The 16,489-nt window shown below is 56.1% G+C and overlaps 6 protein-coding genes across 6 annotated transcripts; all 6 read right to left on the bottom strand.

The window, feature by feature from the left end:
• Window positions 1-991: 991 nt before the first annotated feature.
• On the bottom strand, window positions 992-5,411 carry LOC147643223 (uncharacterized). The gene is made up of 6 exons (XM_086835698.1): window positions 4,367-5,411; window positions 4,194-4,306; window positions 2,695-4,127; window positions 2,522-2,634; window positions 1,165-2,455; window positions 992-1,104 (listed from the first exon to the last, which is right to left on the bottom strand). The coding sequence occupies exon 5, from the start codon at window positions 2,169-2,171 to the stop codon at window positions 1,794-1,796; it is 378 nt and encodes a 125-aa protein (XP_086691824.1). The 5' UTR covers window positions 2,172-2,455; window positions 2,522-2,634; window positions 2,695-4,127; window positions 4,194-4,306; window positions 4,367-5,411; the 3' UTR covers window positions 992-1,104; window positions 1,165-1,793.
• LOC147643224 (uncharacterized) lies at window positions 2,266-2,938 on the bottom strand. The gene is made up of 4 exons (XM_086835212.1): window positions 2,876-2,938; window positions 2,695-2,819; window positions 2,518-2,634; window positions 2,266-2,455 (listed from the first exon to the last, which is right to left on the bottom strand). Exons 1-4 carry the CDS (start codon window positions 2,936-2,938, stop codon window positions 2,266-2,268), a joined length of 495 nt encoding a protein of 164 aa, XP_086691338.1.
• Window positions 5,412-6,723: 1,312 nt separating the features above from the next.
• LOC147643221 (uncharacterized) lies at window positions 6,724-9,555 on the bottom strand. Its single transcript, XM_086835697.1, has 4 exons — window positions 9,434-9,555; window positions 7,763-9,367; window positions 7,590-7,702; window positions 6,724-7,523 (listed from the first exon to the last, which is right to left on the bottom strand). The coding sequence occupies exon 2, from the start codon at window positions 8,710-8,712 to the stop codon at window positions 8,020-8,022; it is 693 nt and encodes a 230-aa protein (XP_086691823.1). The 5' UTR covers window positions 8,713-9,367; window positions 9,434-9,555; the 3' UTR covers window positions 6,724-7,523; window positions 7,590-7,702; window positions 7,763-8,019.
• Window positions 7,334-8,006, bottom strand: LOC147643222 (uncharacterized). Its single transcript, XM_086835210.1, has 4 exons — window positions 7,944-8,006; window positions 7,763-7,887; window positions 7,586-7,702; window positions 7,334-7,523 (listed from the first exon to the last, which is right to left on the bottom strand). Exons 1-4 carry the CDS (start codon window positions 8,004-8,006, stop codon window positions 7,334-7,336), a joined length of 495 nt encoding a protein of 164 aa, XP_086691336.1.
• On the bottom strand, window positions 9,178-10,217 carry LOC110179598 (uncharacterized). The gene is made up of 4 exons (XM_086835209.1): window positions 10,185-10,217; window positions 9,726-9,973; window positions 9,430-9,546; window positions 9,178-9,367 (listed from the first exon to the last, which is right to left on the bottom strand). The coding sequence occupies exons 1-4, from the start codon at window positions 10,215-10,217 to the stop codon at window positions 9,178-9,180; spliced, it is 588 nt and encodes a 195-aa protein (XP_086691335.1).
• A 2,978-nt stretch (window positions 10,218-13,195) lies between these two features.
• On the bottom strand, window positions 13,196-14,235 carry LOC147643220 (uncharacterized). The gene is made up of 5 exons (XM_086835208.1): window positions 14,203-14,235; window positions 13,806-13,991; window positions 13,625-13,749; window positions 13,448-13,564; window positions 13,196-13,385 (listed from the first exon to the last, which is right to left on the bottom strand). The coding sequence occupies exons 1-5, from the start codon at window positions 14,233-14,235 to the stop codon at window positions 13,196-13,198; spliced, it is 651 nt and encodes a 216-aa protein (XP_086691334.1).
• Window positions 14,236-16,489: the final 2,254 nt, after the last annotated feature.

Raw genomic sequence — 16,489 nt, 5'->3', positions numbered from 1 at the left:
GCTTCTGCTGCTGCGGCTCCGGTGTCATGTTGAGGCAGTTGGGTCCAATGTAACGCTGCTCCTGGCGGGTGATCACGGTCAGCTTGAGCGGCTGCTGCTGCTGCTTAGCCTGGAGGTTGTTCTTGCTCTGTGGGGAGGCCGAGATTCACGAGTCCTCAGAATGCGGGTCATCAGTGGTCTGTACTGCCGCCGGCCGGGCTGTGGCCACCACGCCCTGGGCTTGATCCAGCTCATCCTGATCTTGTGGATGCTCCTGAGTGCATTCACCATAACCCAAAACGATTCTGGGGCAGGCCGATCAGCTGCGGAGTGGAAATGATCCTGGTGGTCAGCTTCTGCTGCGCCAGCTCCGGTGTCATGTTGAGGCAGTTGGGTCCAATGTAACGCTGCTCCTGGCGGGTGATCACGGTCAGCTTGAGCGGCTGCTGCTGCTGCTTGGCCTGGAGGTTGTTCTTGCTCTGTGGGGAGGCCGAGATGCACGAGTCCTCAGGATGCGGGTCATCAGTGGTCTGTACTGCCGCCGGCCGGGCTGTGGCCACCTCGCCCTGGGCTTGATCCAGCTCATCCTGATCTTGTGGCTGCTCCTGCGTGCATTCACCATAACCCAAAACGTAAAATGTAAAAGCTGCACAGGGTTCCATGTCAGGTGATCGTCGCTGTTGCACATGCTTGCAGGCAAACAGCGAACAGTCAAAGCGGGCACACTTAGAAATAAGGACGTGGCAAATGAGTTGGTCACACTGTAAAACGGTTCTTGATCAAGCTTTCCCACTGGGCAATGGGGCCTCGCGATGAGGGCGTCTGCTTGGACGACAGATCACAGAGCTGGGCCTTAGTGCTGCCATTCCTGGCTCCATTGGCTATGTAGGCGGCTGCACTCAGGCTGCAAATGCCAGCGGGCTTATGGACGTTCTCCAGTTCGTTGCTGTTGATATAAGAATGAAAATCCAATGAGAATAAAACTTTTTTAAGTAGGTTATCTAAAACTTGCCCATTTCTATCCAACTCCTAGGTGGACTGGGCATGTCGCAGTTTTCCGGGTCCATAGCAGAGTCCTCTTCGTCATCGTCGTCCGCATCGGCCTTGTCGTCTGTGTTATGCTGGCTGGAAACGAAAAAGCGTAATATTATAAGAGGATTATTGAAAGGCTTGACGTGTACTCACAGCTTTTCCAGCGAAGCCTTCAGTGTGTTCTGCCTTTTAATCATGCGCAGGCGCTTCAGCTCCTTCTCCCGCGACTTGGGCTCCTGCAGCTCCTGCTGAATCTTGTGCTCGACGGGCACATAGCCCTGACGTAATGGCCTGCCCTCCGTGTCCCTTTCGATGGCTGCGGTGATGGGGTGACCGTGTTAATGCTCGTTGGCGAGTTGCCGTTCTCCGGGAAGGTCAACGCCGTGCGCGTGTTCATCTTGAGGGTGTTGCTGTTGCTGATGTTGCCCACCGCTGCAACCGCTGCATCACGCCCTTGGAAGGGGCACCACCGAAGGGAAACTGTCGGTTCTGGGGCAGGCCGCTTAGCTGCGGTGATAAGCTTCTGCTGCTGCGGCTCCGGTGTCATGTTGAGGCAGTTGGGTCCAATGTAACGCTGTTCCTGGCGGATGATCGTGGTCAGCTTGAGCGACTGCTGCTGCTGCTTGGCCTTGAGGTTGTTCTTGCTCTGTGGGGAGGCCGAGATTCACGAGTCCTCAGAATGCGGGTCATCAGTGGTCTGTACTGCCGCCGGCCGGGCTGTGGCCACCACGCCCTGGGCTTGATCCAGCTCATCCTGATCCTGTGGCTGCTCCTGAGTGCATTCACCATAACCCAAAACGATTCTGGGGCAGGCCGATCAGCTGCGGAGTGGAAATGATCCTGGTGATAAGCTTCTGCTGCTGCGGCTCCGGTGTCATGTTGAGGCAGTTGGGTCCAATGTAACGCTGCTCCTGGCGGGTGATCACGGTCAGCTTGAGCGGCTGCTGCTGCTGCTTGGCCTGGAGGTTGTTCTTGCTCTGTGGGGAGGCCGAGATGCACGAGTCCTCAGGATGCGGGTCATCAGTGGTCTGTACTGCCGCCGGCCGGGCTGTGGCCACCTCGCCCTGGGCTTGATCCAGCTCATCCTGATCTTGTGGCTGCTCCTGCGTGCATTCACCATAACCCAAAACGTAAAATGTAAAAGCTGCACAGGGTTCCATGTCAGGTGATCGTCGCTGTTGCACATGCTTGCAGGCAAACAGCGAACAGTCAAAGCGGGCACACTTAGAAATAAGGACGTGGCAAATGAGTTGGTCACACTGTAAAACGGTTCTTGATCAAGCTTTCCCACTGGGCAATGGGGCCTCGCGATGAGGGCGTCTGCTTGGACGACAGATCACAGAGCTGGGCCTTAGTGCTGCCATTCCTGGCTCCATTGGCTATGTAGGCGGCTGCACTCAGGCTGCAAATGCCAGCGGGCTTGTGGACGTTCTCCAGTTCGTTGCTGTTGATATAAGAATGAAAATCCAATGAGAATAAAACTTTTTTAAGTAGGTTATCTAAAACTTGCCCATTTCTATCCAACTCCTAGGTGGACTGGGCATGTCGCAGTTTTCCGGGTCCATAGCAGAGTCCTCTTCGTCATCTTCGTCCGCATCGGCCTTGTCGTCTGTGTTATGCTGGCTGGAAACGAAAAAGCGTAATATTATAAGAGGATTATTGAAAGGCTTGACGTGTACTCACAGCTTTTCCAGCGAAGCCTTCAGTGTGATCTGCCTTTTAATCTTGCGCAGGCGCTTCAGATCCTTCTCCGGCGACCTGGGGTCCTGCAGCTCCTGCTGAATCTTGTGCTCGATGGGCACATAGCCCTAACGTAACAGCCTGCCCTCCGTGTCCCTCTCGATGGCTGCGGTGATGGGGTGACCGTGCTAATGCTCGTTGGCGAGTTGCCGTTCTCCAGGAAGGTCAACGCCGTGCGCGTGTTCATCTTGAGGGTGTTGCTGTTGCTGATGTTGACCACCTTGCCATGGGAGGCCATAAACCGCTGCATCACGCCCTTGGAAGAGGCACCACCGAAGGCAAACTGTCGGTTTTGGAGCAGGCCGCTTAGCTGCGGTGATAAGCTTCTGCTGCTGCGGCTCCGGTGTCATGTTGAGGCAGTTGGGTCCAATGTAACGCTGCTCCTGGCGGGTGATCACGGTCAGCTAGAGCGGCTGCAGCTGCTGCTTGGCCTGGAGGCTGTTCTTGCTCTGTGGGGAGGCCGAGATGCACGAGTCCTCAGAATGCGGGTCACCAGGGCTCTCCTCGTTGGCGCTGCTCACGCTAGAGGTCAGCGAGGGCGTGATCCAGCTCATCCTGATCCTGTGGCTGCTCCTGAGTGCATTCACCATAACCCAAAACGATTCTGGGGCAGGCCGCTTAGCTGCGGTGATAAGCTTCTGCTGCTGCGGCTCCGGTGTCATGTTGAGGCAGTTGGGCAGTTGGGCTGTGGCCACCACGCCCTGGGCTTGATCCAGCTCATCCTGATCCTGTGGCTGCTCCTGAGTGCATTCACCATAACCCAAAACGATTCTGGGGCACGTCGCTTAGCTGCGGTGATAAGCTTCTGCTGCTGCGGCTCCGGCTGCTGCTGCTGCTTGGCCTGAAGGTTGTTCTTGCTCTGTGGGGAGGCCGAGATGCCCGAGTCATCAAAATGCGGGTCACCAGGGCTCTCCTCCTCAGCGAGGGGGTATTGGATAGCTCATCAATGGGCAGCAGGAGCGAAGTGGTCTGCACTGCCGCCGGCTGGACTGTGACCAGCATGACCTGGTCTTTATCCAGCTCATCCTTTTCCTGTGGCTGCTCCTGAGTGCATTTTCCATAACCTAAAAAGTAGGATGTCAAAGCTGCACGTGGTTTTCTGACAGTAGTTGATCGACGCTGCTGCACATGGCTGCAGGCAAACAGCGAACAGTCAAAGCGGCCACACTTCGAAATAATGAGTTGGTCACACTGTAAAACGGTTCTTGATCAAGCTTTCCCACTGGGCAATGGGGCCTCGCGATGAGGGCGTCTGCTTGGACAACAGATCACAGAGCTGGGCCTTAGTGCTGCCATTCCTGGCTCCATTGGCTATGTAGGCGGCTGCACTCAGGCTGCAAATGCCAGCGGGCTTGTGGACGTTCTCCAGTTCGTTGCTGTTGATATAAGAATGAAAATCCAATGAGAATAAAACTTTTTTAAGTAGGTTATCTAAAACTTGCCCATTTCTATCCAACTCCTAGGTGGACTGGGCATGTCGCAGTTTTCCGGGTCCATAGCAGAGTCCTCTTCGTCATCTTCGTCCGCATCGGCCTTGTCGTCTGTGTTATGCTGGCTGGAAACGAAAAAGCGTAATATTATAAGAGGATTATTGAAAGGCTTGACGTGTACTCACAGCTTTTCCAGCGAAGCCTTCAGTGTGATCTGCCTTTTAATCTTGCGCAGGCGCTTCAGATCCTTCTCCGGCGACCTGGGGTCCTGCAGCTCCTGCTGAATCTTGTGCTCGATGGGCACATAGCCCTGACGTAATGGCCTGCCCTCCGTGTCCCTTTCGATGGCTGCGGTGATGGGGTGACCGTGTTAATGCTCGTTGGCGAGTTGCCGTTCTCCGGGAAGGTCAACGCCGTGCGCGTGTTCATCTTGAGGGTGTTGCTGTTGCTGATGTTGCCCACCTTGCCATGGGAGGCCATAAACCGCTGCATCACGCCCTTGGAAGAGGCACCACCGAAGGCAAACTGTCGGTTCTGGAGCAGGCCGCTTAGCTGCGGTGATTAGCTTCTGCTGCTGCGCCTCCGATGTGATGTTGAGGCAGTTGGGTCCAATGTAACGCTGCTTCTGGCGGGTGATCACGGTCAGTTTGAGCGGCTGCTGCTGCTGCTTGGCCTGGAGGTTGTTCTTGCTCTGTGGGGAGGCCGAGATGCACGAGTCCTCAGAATGCGGGTCACCAGGGCTCTCCTCGTTGGCGCTGCTCACGCTAGAGGTCAGCGAGGGCGTGATCCAGCTCATCCTGATCCTGTGGCTGCTCCTGAGTGCATTCACCATAACCCAAAACGATTCTGGGGCAGGCCGATCAGCTGCGGAGTGGAAATGGTCCTGGTGGTCAGCTTCTGCTGCGCCGGCTCCGGTGTCATGTTGAGGCAGTTGGGTCCAATGTAACGCTGCTTCTGGCGGGTGATCACGGTCAGTTTGAGCGGCTGCTGCTGCTGCTTGGCCTGGAGGTTGTTCTTGCTCTGTGGGGAGGCCGAGATGCACGAGTCCTCAGAATGCGGGTCACCAGGGCTCTCCTCGTTGGCGCTGCTCACGCTAGAGGTCAGCGAGGGCGTGATCAAGCTCATCCTGATCCTGTGGCTGCTCCTGAGTGCATTCACCATAACCCAAAATGATTCTGGGGCAGGCCGCTTAGCTGCGGTGATAAGCTTCTACTGCTGCGGCTCCGGTGTCATGTTGAGGCAGTTGGGTCCAATGTAACGCTGCTCCTGGCGGGTGATCACGGTCAGCTTGAGCGGCTGCTGCTGCTGCTTGGCCTGGAGGTTGTTCTTGCTCTGTGGGGAGGCCGAGATGCACGAGTCCTCAGAATGCGGGTCATCAGTGGTCTGTACTGCCGCCGGCCGGGCTGTGGCCACCACGCCCTGGGCTTGATCCAGCTCATCCTGATCCTGTGGCTGCTCCTGAGTGCATTCACCATAACCCAAAACGATTCTGGGGCAGGCCGATCAGCTGCGGAGTGGAAATGATCCTGGTGATAAGCTTATGCTGCGGCGGCTCCGGTGTCATGTTGAGGCAGTTGGGTCCAATGTAACGCTGCTCCTGGCGGGTGATCACGGTCAGCTTGAGCGGCTGCTGCTGCTGCTTGGCCTGGAGGTTGTTCTTGCTCTGTGGGGAGGCCGAGATGCACGAGTCCTCAGAATGCGGGTCACCAGGGCTCTCCTCCTTGGCGCTGCTCACGCTAGAGGTCAGCGAGGGCGTGGAAATGATCCTGGTGATAAGCTTATGCTGCGGCGGCTCCGGTGTCATGTTGAGGCAGTTGGGTCCAATGTAACGCTGCTCCTGGCGGGTGATCACGGTCAGCTTGAGCGGCTGCTGCTGCTGCTTGGCCTGGAGGTTGTTCTTGCTCTGTGGGGAGGCCGAGATGCACGAGTCCTCAGAATGCGGGTCATCAGTGGTCTGTACTGCCGCCGGCCGGGCTGTGGCCACCACGCCCTGGGCTTGATCCAGCTCATCCTGATCCTGTGGCTGCTCCTGAGTGCATTCACCATAACCCAAAACGATTCTGGGGCAGGCCGATCAGCTGCGGAGTGGAAATGATCCTGGTGATAAGCTTCTGCTGCTGCGGCTCCGGTGTCATGTTGAGGCAGTTGGGTCCAATGTAACGCTGCTCCTGGCGGGTGATCACGGTCAGCTTGAGCGGCTGCTGCTGCTGCTTGGCCTGGAGGTTGTTCTTGCTCTGTGGGGAGGCCGAGATGCACGAGTCCTCAGAATGCGGGTCACCAGGGCTCTCCTCCTTGGCGCTGCTCAAGCTAGAGGTCAGCGAGGGCTTGATCCAGCTCATCCTGATCCTGTGGCTGCTCCTGAGTGCATTCCCCATAACCCAAAACGATTCTGGGGCAGGCCGATCAGCTGCGGAGTGGAAATGGTCCTGGTGGTCAGCTTCTGCTGCGCCAGCTCCGGTGTCATTTTGAGGCAGTTGGGTCCAATGTAACGCTGCTCCTGGCGGGTGATCACGGTCAGCTTGGACGGCTTCTGCTGCTGCTTGGCCTGGAGGTTGTTCTTGCTCTGTGGGGAGGCCGAGATGCACGAGTCCTCAGAATGCGGGTCACCAGGGCTCTCCTCGTTGGCGCTGCTCAAGCTAGAGGTCAGCGAGGGCTTGATCCAGCTCATCCTGATCCTGTGGCTGCTCCTGAGTGCATTCACCATAACCCAAAACGATTCTGGGGCAGGCCGCTTAGCTGCGGTGATAAGCTTCTGCTGCTTCGGCTCCGGTCTCATGTAGAGGCAGTTGGGTCCAATGTAACGCTGCTCCTGGCGGGTGATCACGGTCAGCTTGGACGGCTGCTGCTGCTGCTTGGCCTGGAGGTTGTTCTTGCTCTGTGGGGAGGCCGATATCCACGAGTCCTCAGAATGCGGGTCATCAGTGGTCTGTACTGCCGCCGGCCGGGCTGTGGCCACCTCGCCCTGGGCTTGATCCAGCTCATCCTGATCTTGTGGCTGCTCCTGCGTGCATTCACCATAACCCAAAACGTAAAATGTAAAAGCTGCACAGGCTTCCATGTCAGGTGATCGTCGCTGTTGCACATGCTTGCAGGCAAACAGCGAACAGTCAAAGCGGGCACACTTAGAAATAAGGACGTGGCAAATGAGTTGGTCACACTGTAAAACGGTTCTTGATCAAGCTTTCCCACTGGGCAATGGGGCCTCGCGATGAGGGCGTCTGCTTGGACGACAGATCACAGAGCTGGGCCTTAGTGCTGCCATTCCTGGCTCCATTGGCTATGTAGGCGGCTGCACTCAGGCTGCAAATGCCAGCGGGCTTGTGGACGTTCTCCAGTTCGTTGCTGTTGATATAAGAATGAAAATCCAATGAGAATAAAACTTTTTTAAGTAGGGTATCTAAAACTTGCCCATTTCTATCCAACTCCTAGGTGGACTGGGCATGTCGCAGTTTTCCGGGTCCATAGCAGAGTCCTCTTCGTCATCTTCGTCCGCATCGGCCTTGTCGTCTGTGTTATGCTGGCTGGAAACGAAAAAGCGTAATATTATAAGAGGATTATTGAAAGGCTTGACGTGTACTCACAGCTTTTCCAGCGAAGCCTTCAGTGTGATCTGCCTTTTAATCTTGCGCAGGCGCTTCAGATCCTTCTCCGGCGACCTGGGGTCCTGCAGCTCCTGCTGAATCTTGTGCTCGATGGGCACATAGCCCTGACGTAATGGCCTGCCCTCCGTGTCCCTCTCGATGGCTGCGGTGATGGGGTGACCGTGTTAATGCTCGTTGGCGAGTTGCCGTTCTCCAGGAAGGTCAACGCCGTGCGCGTGTTCATCTTAAGGGTGTCGCTATTGCTGATGTTGCCCACCTTGCCATGGGAGGCCATAAACCGCTGCATCACGCCCTTGGAAGAGGCACCACCGAAGGGAAACTGTCGGTTCTGGGGCAGGCCGCTTAGCTGCGGAGATAAGTTTCTGCTGCTGCGGCTCCGGTCTCATGTAGAGGCAGTTGGGTCCAATGTAACGCTGCTCCTGGCGGGTGATCACGGTCAGCTTGAGCGACTGCTGCTGCTGCTTGGCCTGGAGGTTGTTCTTGCTCTGTGGGGAGGACGAGATGCACGAGTCCTCAGAATGCGGGTCACCAGGGCTCTCCTCCTTGGCGCTGCTCACGCTAGAGGTCAGCGAGGGCGTGATCCAGCTCATCCTGATCCTGTGGCTGCTCCTGAGTGCATTCACCATAACCCAAAACGATTCTGGGGCAGGCCGCTTAGCTGCGGTGATAAGCTTCTGCTGCTGCGGCTCCGGTCTCATGTAGAGGCAGTTGGGTCCAATGTAACGCTGCTCCTGGCGGGTGATCACGGTCAGCTTGGGCGGCTGCTGCTGCTGCTTGGCCTGGAGGTTGTTCTTGCTCTGTGGGGAGGCCGAGATCTCAGAATGCGGGTCACCAGGGCTCTCCTCCTTGGCGCTGCTCACGCTAGAGGTCAGCGAGGGCGTGATCCAGCTCATCCTGATCCTGTGGCTGCTCCTGAGTGCATTCACCATAACCCAAAACGATTCTGGGGCAGGCCGCTTAGCTGCGGAGTGGAAATGATCCTGGTGATAAGCTTATGCTGCGGCGGCTCCGGTGTCATGTTGAGGCAGTTGGGTCCAATGTAACGCTGCTCCTGGCGGGTGATCACGGTCAGCTTGGGCGGCTGCTGCTGCTGCTTGGCCTGGAGGTTGTTCTTGCTCTGTGGGGAGGCCGAGATGCACGAGTCCTCAGAATGCGGGTCATCAGTGGTCTGTACTGCCGCCGGCCGGGCTGTGGCCACCTCGCCCTGGGCTTGATCCAGCTCATCCTGATCTTGTGGCTGCTCCTGCGTGCATTCACCATAACCCAAAACGTAAAATGTAAAAGCTGCACAGGGTTCCATGTCAGGTGATCGTCGCTGTTGCACATGCTTGCAGGCAAACAGCGAACAGTCAAAGCGGGCACACTTAGAAATAAGGACGTGGCAAATGAGTTGGTCACACTGTAAAACGGTTCTTGATCAAGCTTTCCCACTGGGCAATGGGGCCTCGCGATGAGGGCGTCTGCTTGGACGACAGATCACAGAGCTGGGCCTTAGTGCTGCCATTCCTGGCTCCATTGGCTATGTAGGCGGCTGCACTCAGGCTGCAAATGCCAGCGGGCTTGTGGACGTTCTCCAGTTCGTTGCTGTTGATATAAGAATGAAAATCCAATGAGAATAAAACTTTTTTAAGTAGGGTATCTAAAACTTGCCCATTTCTATCCAACTCCTAGGTGGACTGGGCATGTCGCAGTTTTCCGGGTCCATAGCAGAGTCCTCTTCGTCATCGTCGTCCGCATCGGCCTTGTCGTCTGTGTTATGCTGGCTGGAAACGAAAAAGCGTAATATTATAAGAGGATTATTGAAAGGCTTGACGTGTACTCACAGCTTTTCCAGCGAAGCCTTTAGTGTGTTCTGCCTTTTAATCTTGCGCAGGCGCTTCAGATCCTTCTCCGGCGACCTGGGGTCCTGCAGCTCCTGCTGAATCTTGTGCTCGACGGGCACATAGCCCTGACGTAATGGCCTGCCCTCCGTGTCCCTCTCGATGGCTGCGGTGATGGGGTGACCGTGTTAATGCTCGTTGGCGAGTTGCCGTTCTCCGGGAAGGTCAACGCCGTGCGCGTGTTCATCTTGAGGGTGTTGCTATTGCTGATGTTGCCCACCTTGCCATGGGAAGCCATAAACCGCTGCATCACGCCCTTGGAAGAGGCACCACCGAAGGGAAACTGTCGGTTCTGGGGCAGGCCGCTTAGCTGCGGTGATAAGCTTCTGCTGCTGCGGCTCCGGTGTCATGTTGAGGCAGTTGGGTCCAATGTTACGCTGCTCCTGGCGGGTGATCACGGTCAGCTTGAGCGGCTGCTGCTGCTGCTTGGCCTGGAGGTTGTTCTTGCTCTGTGGGGAGGCCGAGATGCACGAGTCCTCAGAATGCGGGTCACCAGGGCTCTCCTCGTTGGCGCTGCTCACGCTAGAGGTCAGCGAGGGCGTGATCCAGCTCATCCTGATCCTGTGGCTGCTCCTGAGTGCATTCACCATAACCCAAAACGATTCTGGGGCAGGCCGCTTAGCTGCGGTGATAAGCTTCTGCTGCTGCGGCTCCGGTCTCATGTAGAGGCAGTTGGGTCCAATGTAACGCTGCTCCTGGCGGGTGATCACGGTCAGCTTGGGCGGCTGCTGCTGCTGCTTGGCCTGGAGGTTGTTCTTGCTCTGTGGGGAGGCCGAGATGGACGAGTCCTCAGAATGCGGGTCACCAGGGCTCTCCTCCTTGGCGCTGCTCACGCTAGAGGTCAGCGAGGGCGTGATCCAGCTCATCCTGATCCTGTGGCTGCTCCTGAGTGCATTCACCATAACCCAAAACGATTCTGGGGCAGGCCGCTTAGCTGCGGTGATAAGCTTCTGCTGCTGCGGCTCCGGTCTCATGTAGAGGCAGTTGGGTCCAATGTAACGCTGCTCCTGGCGGGTGATCACGGTCAGCTTGGGCGGCTGCTGCTGCTGCTTGGCCTGGAGGTTGTTCTTGCTCTGTGGGGAGGCCGAGATGCACGAGTCCTCAGAATGCGGGTCACCAGGGCTCTCCTCCTTGGCGCTGCTCACGCTAGAGGTCAGCGAGGGCGTGATCCAGCTCATCCTGATCTTGTGGCTGCTCCTGAGTGCATTCACCATAACCCAAAACGATTCTGGGGCAGGCCGCTTAGCTGCGGAGTGGAAATGATCCTGGTGATAAGCTTATGCTGCCGCGGCTCCGGTGTCATGTTGAGGCAGTTGGATCCAATGTAACGCTGCTCCTGGCGGGTGATCACGGTCAGCTTGGGCGGCTGCTGCTGCTGCTTGGCCTGGAGGTTGTTCTTGCTCTGTGGGGAGGCCGAGATGGACGAGTCCTCAGAATGCGGGTCACCAGGGCTCTCCTCCTTGGCGCTGCTCACGCTAGAGGTCAGCGAGGGCGTGATCCAGCTCATCCTGATCTTGTGGCTGCTCCTGAGTGCATTCACCATAACCCAAAACGATTCTGGGGCAGGCCGCTTAGCTGCGGAGTGGAAATGATCCTGGTGATAAGCTTATGCTGCCGCGGCTCCGGTGTCATGTTGAGGCAGTTGGATCCAATGTAACGCTGCTCCTGGCGGGTGATCACGGTCAGCTTGAGCGGCTGCTGCTGCTGCTTGGCCTGGAGGTTGTTCTTGCTCTGTGGGGAGGCCGAGATGCACGAGTCCTCAGAATGCGGGTCACCAGGGCTCTCCTCGTTGGCGCTGCTCACGCTAGAGGTCAGCGAGGGCGTGATCCAGCTCATCCTGATCCTGTGGCTGCTCCTGAGTGCATTCACCATAACCCAAAACGATTCTGGGGCAGGCCGCTTAGCTGCGGTGATAAGCTTCTGCTGCTGCGGCTCCGGTCTCATGTAGAGGCAGTTGGGTCCAATGTAACGCTGCTCCTGGCGGGTGATCACGGTCAGCTTGGACGGCTGCTGCTGCTGCTTGGCCTGGAGGTTGTTCTTGCTCTGTGGGGAGGCCGATATCCACGAGTCCTCAGAATGCGGGTCATCAGTGGTCTGTACTGCCGCCGGCCGGGCTGTGGCCACCTCGCCCTGGGCTTGATCCAGCTCATCCTGATCTTGTGGCTGCTCCTGCGTGCATTCACCATAACCCAAAACGTAAAATGTAAAAGCTGCACAGGCTTCCATGTCAGGTGATCGTCGCTGTTGCACATGCTTGCAGGCAAACAGCGAACAGTCAAAGCGGGCACACTTAGAAATAAGGACGTGGCAAATGAGTTGGTCACACTGTAAAACGGTTCTTGATCAAGCTTTCCCACTGGGCAATGGGGCCTCGCGATGAGGGCGTCTGCTTGGACGACAGATCACAGAGCTGGGCCTTAGTGCTGCCATTCCTGGCTCCATTGGCTATGTAGGCGGCTGCACTCAGGCTGCAAATGCCAGCGGGCTTGTGGACGTTCTCCAGTTCGTTGCTGTTGATATAAGAATGAAAATCCAATGAGAATAAAACTTTTTTAAGTAGGTTATCTAAAACTTGCCCATTTCTATCCAACTCCTAGGTGGACTGGGCATGTCGCAGTTTTCCGGGTCCATAGCAGAGTCCTCTTCGTCATCGTCGTCCGCATCGGCCTTGTCGTCTGTGTTATGCTGGCTGGAAACGAAAAAGCGTAATATTATAAGAGGATTATTGAAAGGCTTGACGTGTACTCACAGCTTTTCCAGCGAAGCCTTCAGTGTGATCTGCCTTTTAATCTTGCGCAGGCGCTTCAGATCCTTCTCCGGCGACCTGGGGTCCTGCAGCTCCTGCTGAATCTTGTGCTCGATGGGCACATAGCCCTGACGTAATGGCCTGCCCTCCGTGTCCCTTTCGATGGCTGCGGTGATGGGGTGACCGTGTTAATGCTCGTTGGCGAGTTGCCGTTCTCCAGGAAGGTCAACGCCGTGCGCGTGTTCATCTTGAGGGTGTTGCTGTTGCTGATGTTGCCCACCTTGCCATGGGAGGCCATAAACCGCTGCATCACGCCCTTGGAAGAGGCACAACCGAAGGGAAACTGTCGGTTCTGGGGCAGGCCGCTTAGCTGCGGTGATAAGCTTCTGCTGCTTCGGCTCCGGTCTCATGTAGAGGCAGTTGGGTCCAATGTAACGCTGCTCCTGGCGGGTGATCACGGTCAGCTTGGGCGGCTGCTGCTGCTGCTTGTCCTGGAGGTTGTTCTTGCTCTGTGGGGAGGCCGAGATGCACGAGTCCTCAGAATGCGGGTCATCAGTGGTCTGTACTGCCGCCGGCCGGGCTGTGGCCACCTCGCCCTGGGCTTGATCCAGCTCATCCTGATCTTGTGGCTGCTCCTGCGTGCATTCACCATAACCCAAAACGTAAAATGTAAAAGCTGCACAGGCTTCCATGTCAGGTGATCGTCGCTGTTGCACATGCTTGCAGGCAAACAGCGAACAGTCAAAGCGGGCACACTTAGAAATAAGGACGTGGCAAATGAGTTGGTCACACTGTAAAACGGTTCTTGATCAAGCTTTCCCACTGGGCAATGGGGCCTCGCGATGAGGGCGTCTGCTTGGACGACAGATCACAGAGCTGGGCCTTAGTGCTGCCATTCCTGGCTCCATTGGCTATGTAGGCGGCTGCACTCAGGCTGCAAATGCCAGCGGGCTTGTGGACGTTCTCCAGTTCGTTGCTGTTGATATAAGAATGAAAATCCAATGAGAATAAAACTTTTTTAAGTAGGTTATCTAAAACTTGCCCATTTCTATCCAACTCCTAGGTGGACTGGGCATGTCGCAGTTTTCCGGGTCCATAGCAGAGTCCTCTTCGTCATCGTCGTCCGCATCGGCCTTGTCGTCTGTGTTATGCTGGCTGGAAACGAAAAAGCGTAATATTATAAGAGGATTATTGAAAGGCTTGACGTGTACTCACAGCTTTTCCAGCGAAGCCTTCAGTGTGATCTGCCTTTTAATCTTGCGCAGGCGCTTCAGATCCTTCTCCGGCGACCTGGGGTCCTGCAGCTCCTGCTGAATCTTGTGCTCGATGGGCACATAGCCCTGACGTAATGGCCTGCCCTCCGTGTCCCTCTCGATGGCTGCGGTGATGGGGTGACCGTGTTAATGCTCGTTGGCGAGTTGCCGTTCTCCAGGAAGGTCAACGCCGTGCGCGTGTTCATCTTAAGGGTGTCGCTATTGCTGATGTTGCCCACCTTGCCATGGGAGGCCATAAACCGCTGCATCACGCCCTTGGAAGAGGCACCACCGAAGGGAAACTGTCGGTTCTGGGGCAGGCCGCTTAGCTGCGGAGATAAGTTTCTGCTGCTGCGGCTCCGGTCTCATGTAGAGGCAGTTGGGTCCAATGTAACGCTGCTCCTGGCGGGTGATCACGGTCAGCTTGAGCGACTGCTGCTGCTGCTTGGCCTGGAGGTTGTTCTTGCTCTGTGGGGAGGCCGAGATGCACGAGTCCTCAGAATGCGGGTCACCAGGGCTCTCCTCCTTGGCGCTGCTCACGCTAGAGGTCAGCGAGGGCGTGATCCAGCTCATCCTGATCCTGTGGCTGCTCCTGAGTGCATTCACCATAACCCAAAACGATTCTGGGGCAGGCCGCTTAGCTGCGGTGATAAGCTTCTGCTGCTGCGGCTCCGGTCTCATGTAGAGGCAGTTGGGTCCAATGTAACGCTGCTCCTGGCGGGTGATCACGGTCAGCTTGGGCGGCTGCTGCTGCTGCTTGGCCTGGAGGTTGTTCTTGCTCTGTGGGGAGGCCGAGATGCACGAGTCCTCAGAATGCGGGTCACCAGGGCTCTCCTCCTTGGCGCTGCTCACGCTAGAGGTCAGCGAGGGCGTGATCCAGCTCATCCTGATCCTGTGGCTGCTCCTGAGTGCATTCACCATAACCCAAAACGATTCTGGGGCAGGCCGCTTAGCTGCGGAGTGGAAATGATCCTGGTGATAAGCTTATGCTGCCGCGGCTCCGGTGTCATGTTGAGGCAGTTGGATCCAATGTAACGCTGCTCCTGACGGGTGATCACGGTCAGCTTGAGCGGCTGCTGCTGCTGCTTGGCCTGGAGGTTGTTCTTGCTCTGTGGGGAGGCCGAGATGCACGAGTCCTCAGAATGCGGGTCACCAGGGCTCTCCTCCTTGGCGCTGCTCACGCTAGAGGTCAGCGAGGGCGTGATCCAGCTCATCCTGATCTTGTGGCTGCTCCTGAGTGCATTCACCATAACCCAAAACGATTCTGGGGCAGGCCGATCAGCTGCGGAGTGGAAATGATCCTGGTGATAAGCTTATGCTGCCGCGGCTCCGGTGTCATGTTGAGGCAGTTGGATCCAATGTAACGCTGCTCCTGGCGGGTGATCACGGTCAGCTTGAGCGGCTGCTGCTGCTGCTTGGCCTGGAGGTTGTTCTTGCTCTGTGGGGAGGCCGAGATGCACGAGTCCTCAGAATGCGGGTCACCAGGGCTCTCCTCCTTGGCGCTGCTCACGCTAGAGGTCAGCGAGGGCGTGATCCAGCTCATCCTGATCTTGTGGCTGCTCCTGAGTGCATTCACCATAACCCAAAACGATTCTGGGGCAGGCCGCTTAGCTGCGGAGTGGAAATGATCCTGGTGATAAGCTTATGCTGCCGCGGCTCCGGTGTCATGTTGAGGCAGTTGGATCCAATGTAACGCTGCTCCTGGCGGGTGATCACGGTCAGCTTGAGCGGCTGCTGCTGCTGCTTGGCCTGGAGGTTGTTCTTGCTCTGTGGGGAGGCCGAGATGGACGAGTCCTCAGAATGCGGGTCACCAGGGCTCTCCTCCTTGGCGCTGCTCACGCTAGAGGTCAGCGAGGGCGTGATCCAGCTCATCCTGATCTTGTGGCTGCTCCTGAGTGCATTCACCATAACCCAAAACGATTCTGGGGCAGGCCGATCAGCTGCGGAGTGGAAATGATCCTGGTGATAAGCTTCTGCTGCTGCGGCTCCGGTGTCATGTTGAGGCAGTTGGGTCCAATGTAACGCTGCTCCTGGCGGGTGATCGCGGTCAGCTTGAGTGACTGCTGCTGCTGCTTGGCCTTGAGGTTCTAGTTAATCTGTGAGGAGCCCGAGATGCACGAGTCATCAGAATGCCTGTCATCAGGGCTCTCCTCCTTGGCGCTGATCACGATATCATCGAGGGGGTGTTGGATAGCTCATCAATGGGCAGCAGGAGCGAAGTGGTCTGCACTGCCGCCGGCCGGGCTGTGACCAGCAGGCCCTGGTTATGATCCAACTCATCCTGATCCTGTTGCTGCTCCTGAGTGCATTCACCATAACCCAAGACGTAGGATGTCAACGACGTATATGGTTCCATGCCTGCAGTCGATAGTCAAAGCTTTCGATATACAAGGAGTGAAAAATGAGCTGGTTCAGATTGTTGTAAATCGATAAATTTAGAGAACGAAAAAGTTTTCGCAATCTAGGGTTGACATAGTAGCTATTTTTTAGCTAGATTTAGAGATCTCTACAATAGAGCTAAAAGGACAACTCTAATTTCTTGCGTTTTCTGTTCGCCTGTTACTTCAGATTCAGAAATTGACAATACTTGGCTGCAACTTATCTTTGTTTGGAATTATGTGCTTGTAGATTGGTTGTTGTTGCACATCAATTTTGTTGTTGCAAAAAAAAAAGACTGAATATTGGAAATTGTTAGCGGAGTTTCGAACCTGAAGATCTTGGCTTAACAGTAGTACAGAGTCGGCCATATTGTATTTAAATTTTGTATTCGTTGCATGGCGGCAACGGTCCGTCTATTTAAATGAAAATTAAATTTTGTCGGTTATTT

This window comes from Drosophila serrata, unplaced genomic scaffold, assembly GCF_035046125.1.
Source record: "Drosophila serrata isolate PLE 108 unplaced genomic scaffold, ASM3504612v1 contig_276, whole genome shotgun sequence".
NCBI classification, from domain to species: domain Eukaryota; kingdom Metazoa; phylum Arthropoda; class Insecta; order Diptera; family Drosophilidae; genus Drosophila; species Drosophila serrata.
The sequence above is the reverse complement of the archived record's forward strand: the minus strand, read 5'-3'. Positions and strand labels throughout refer to the sequence as shown.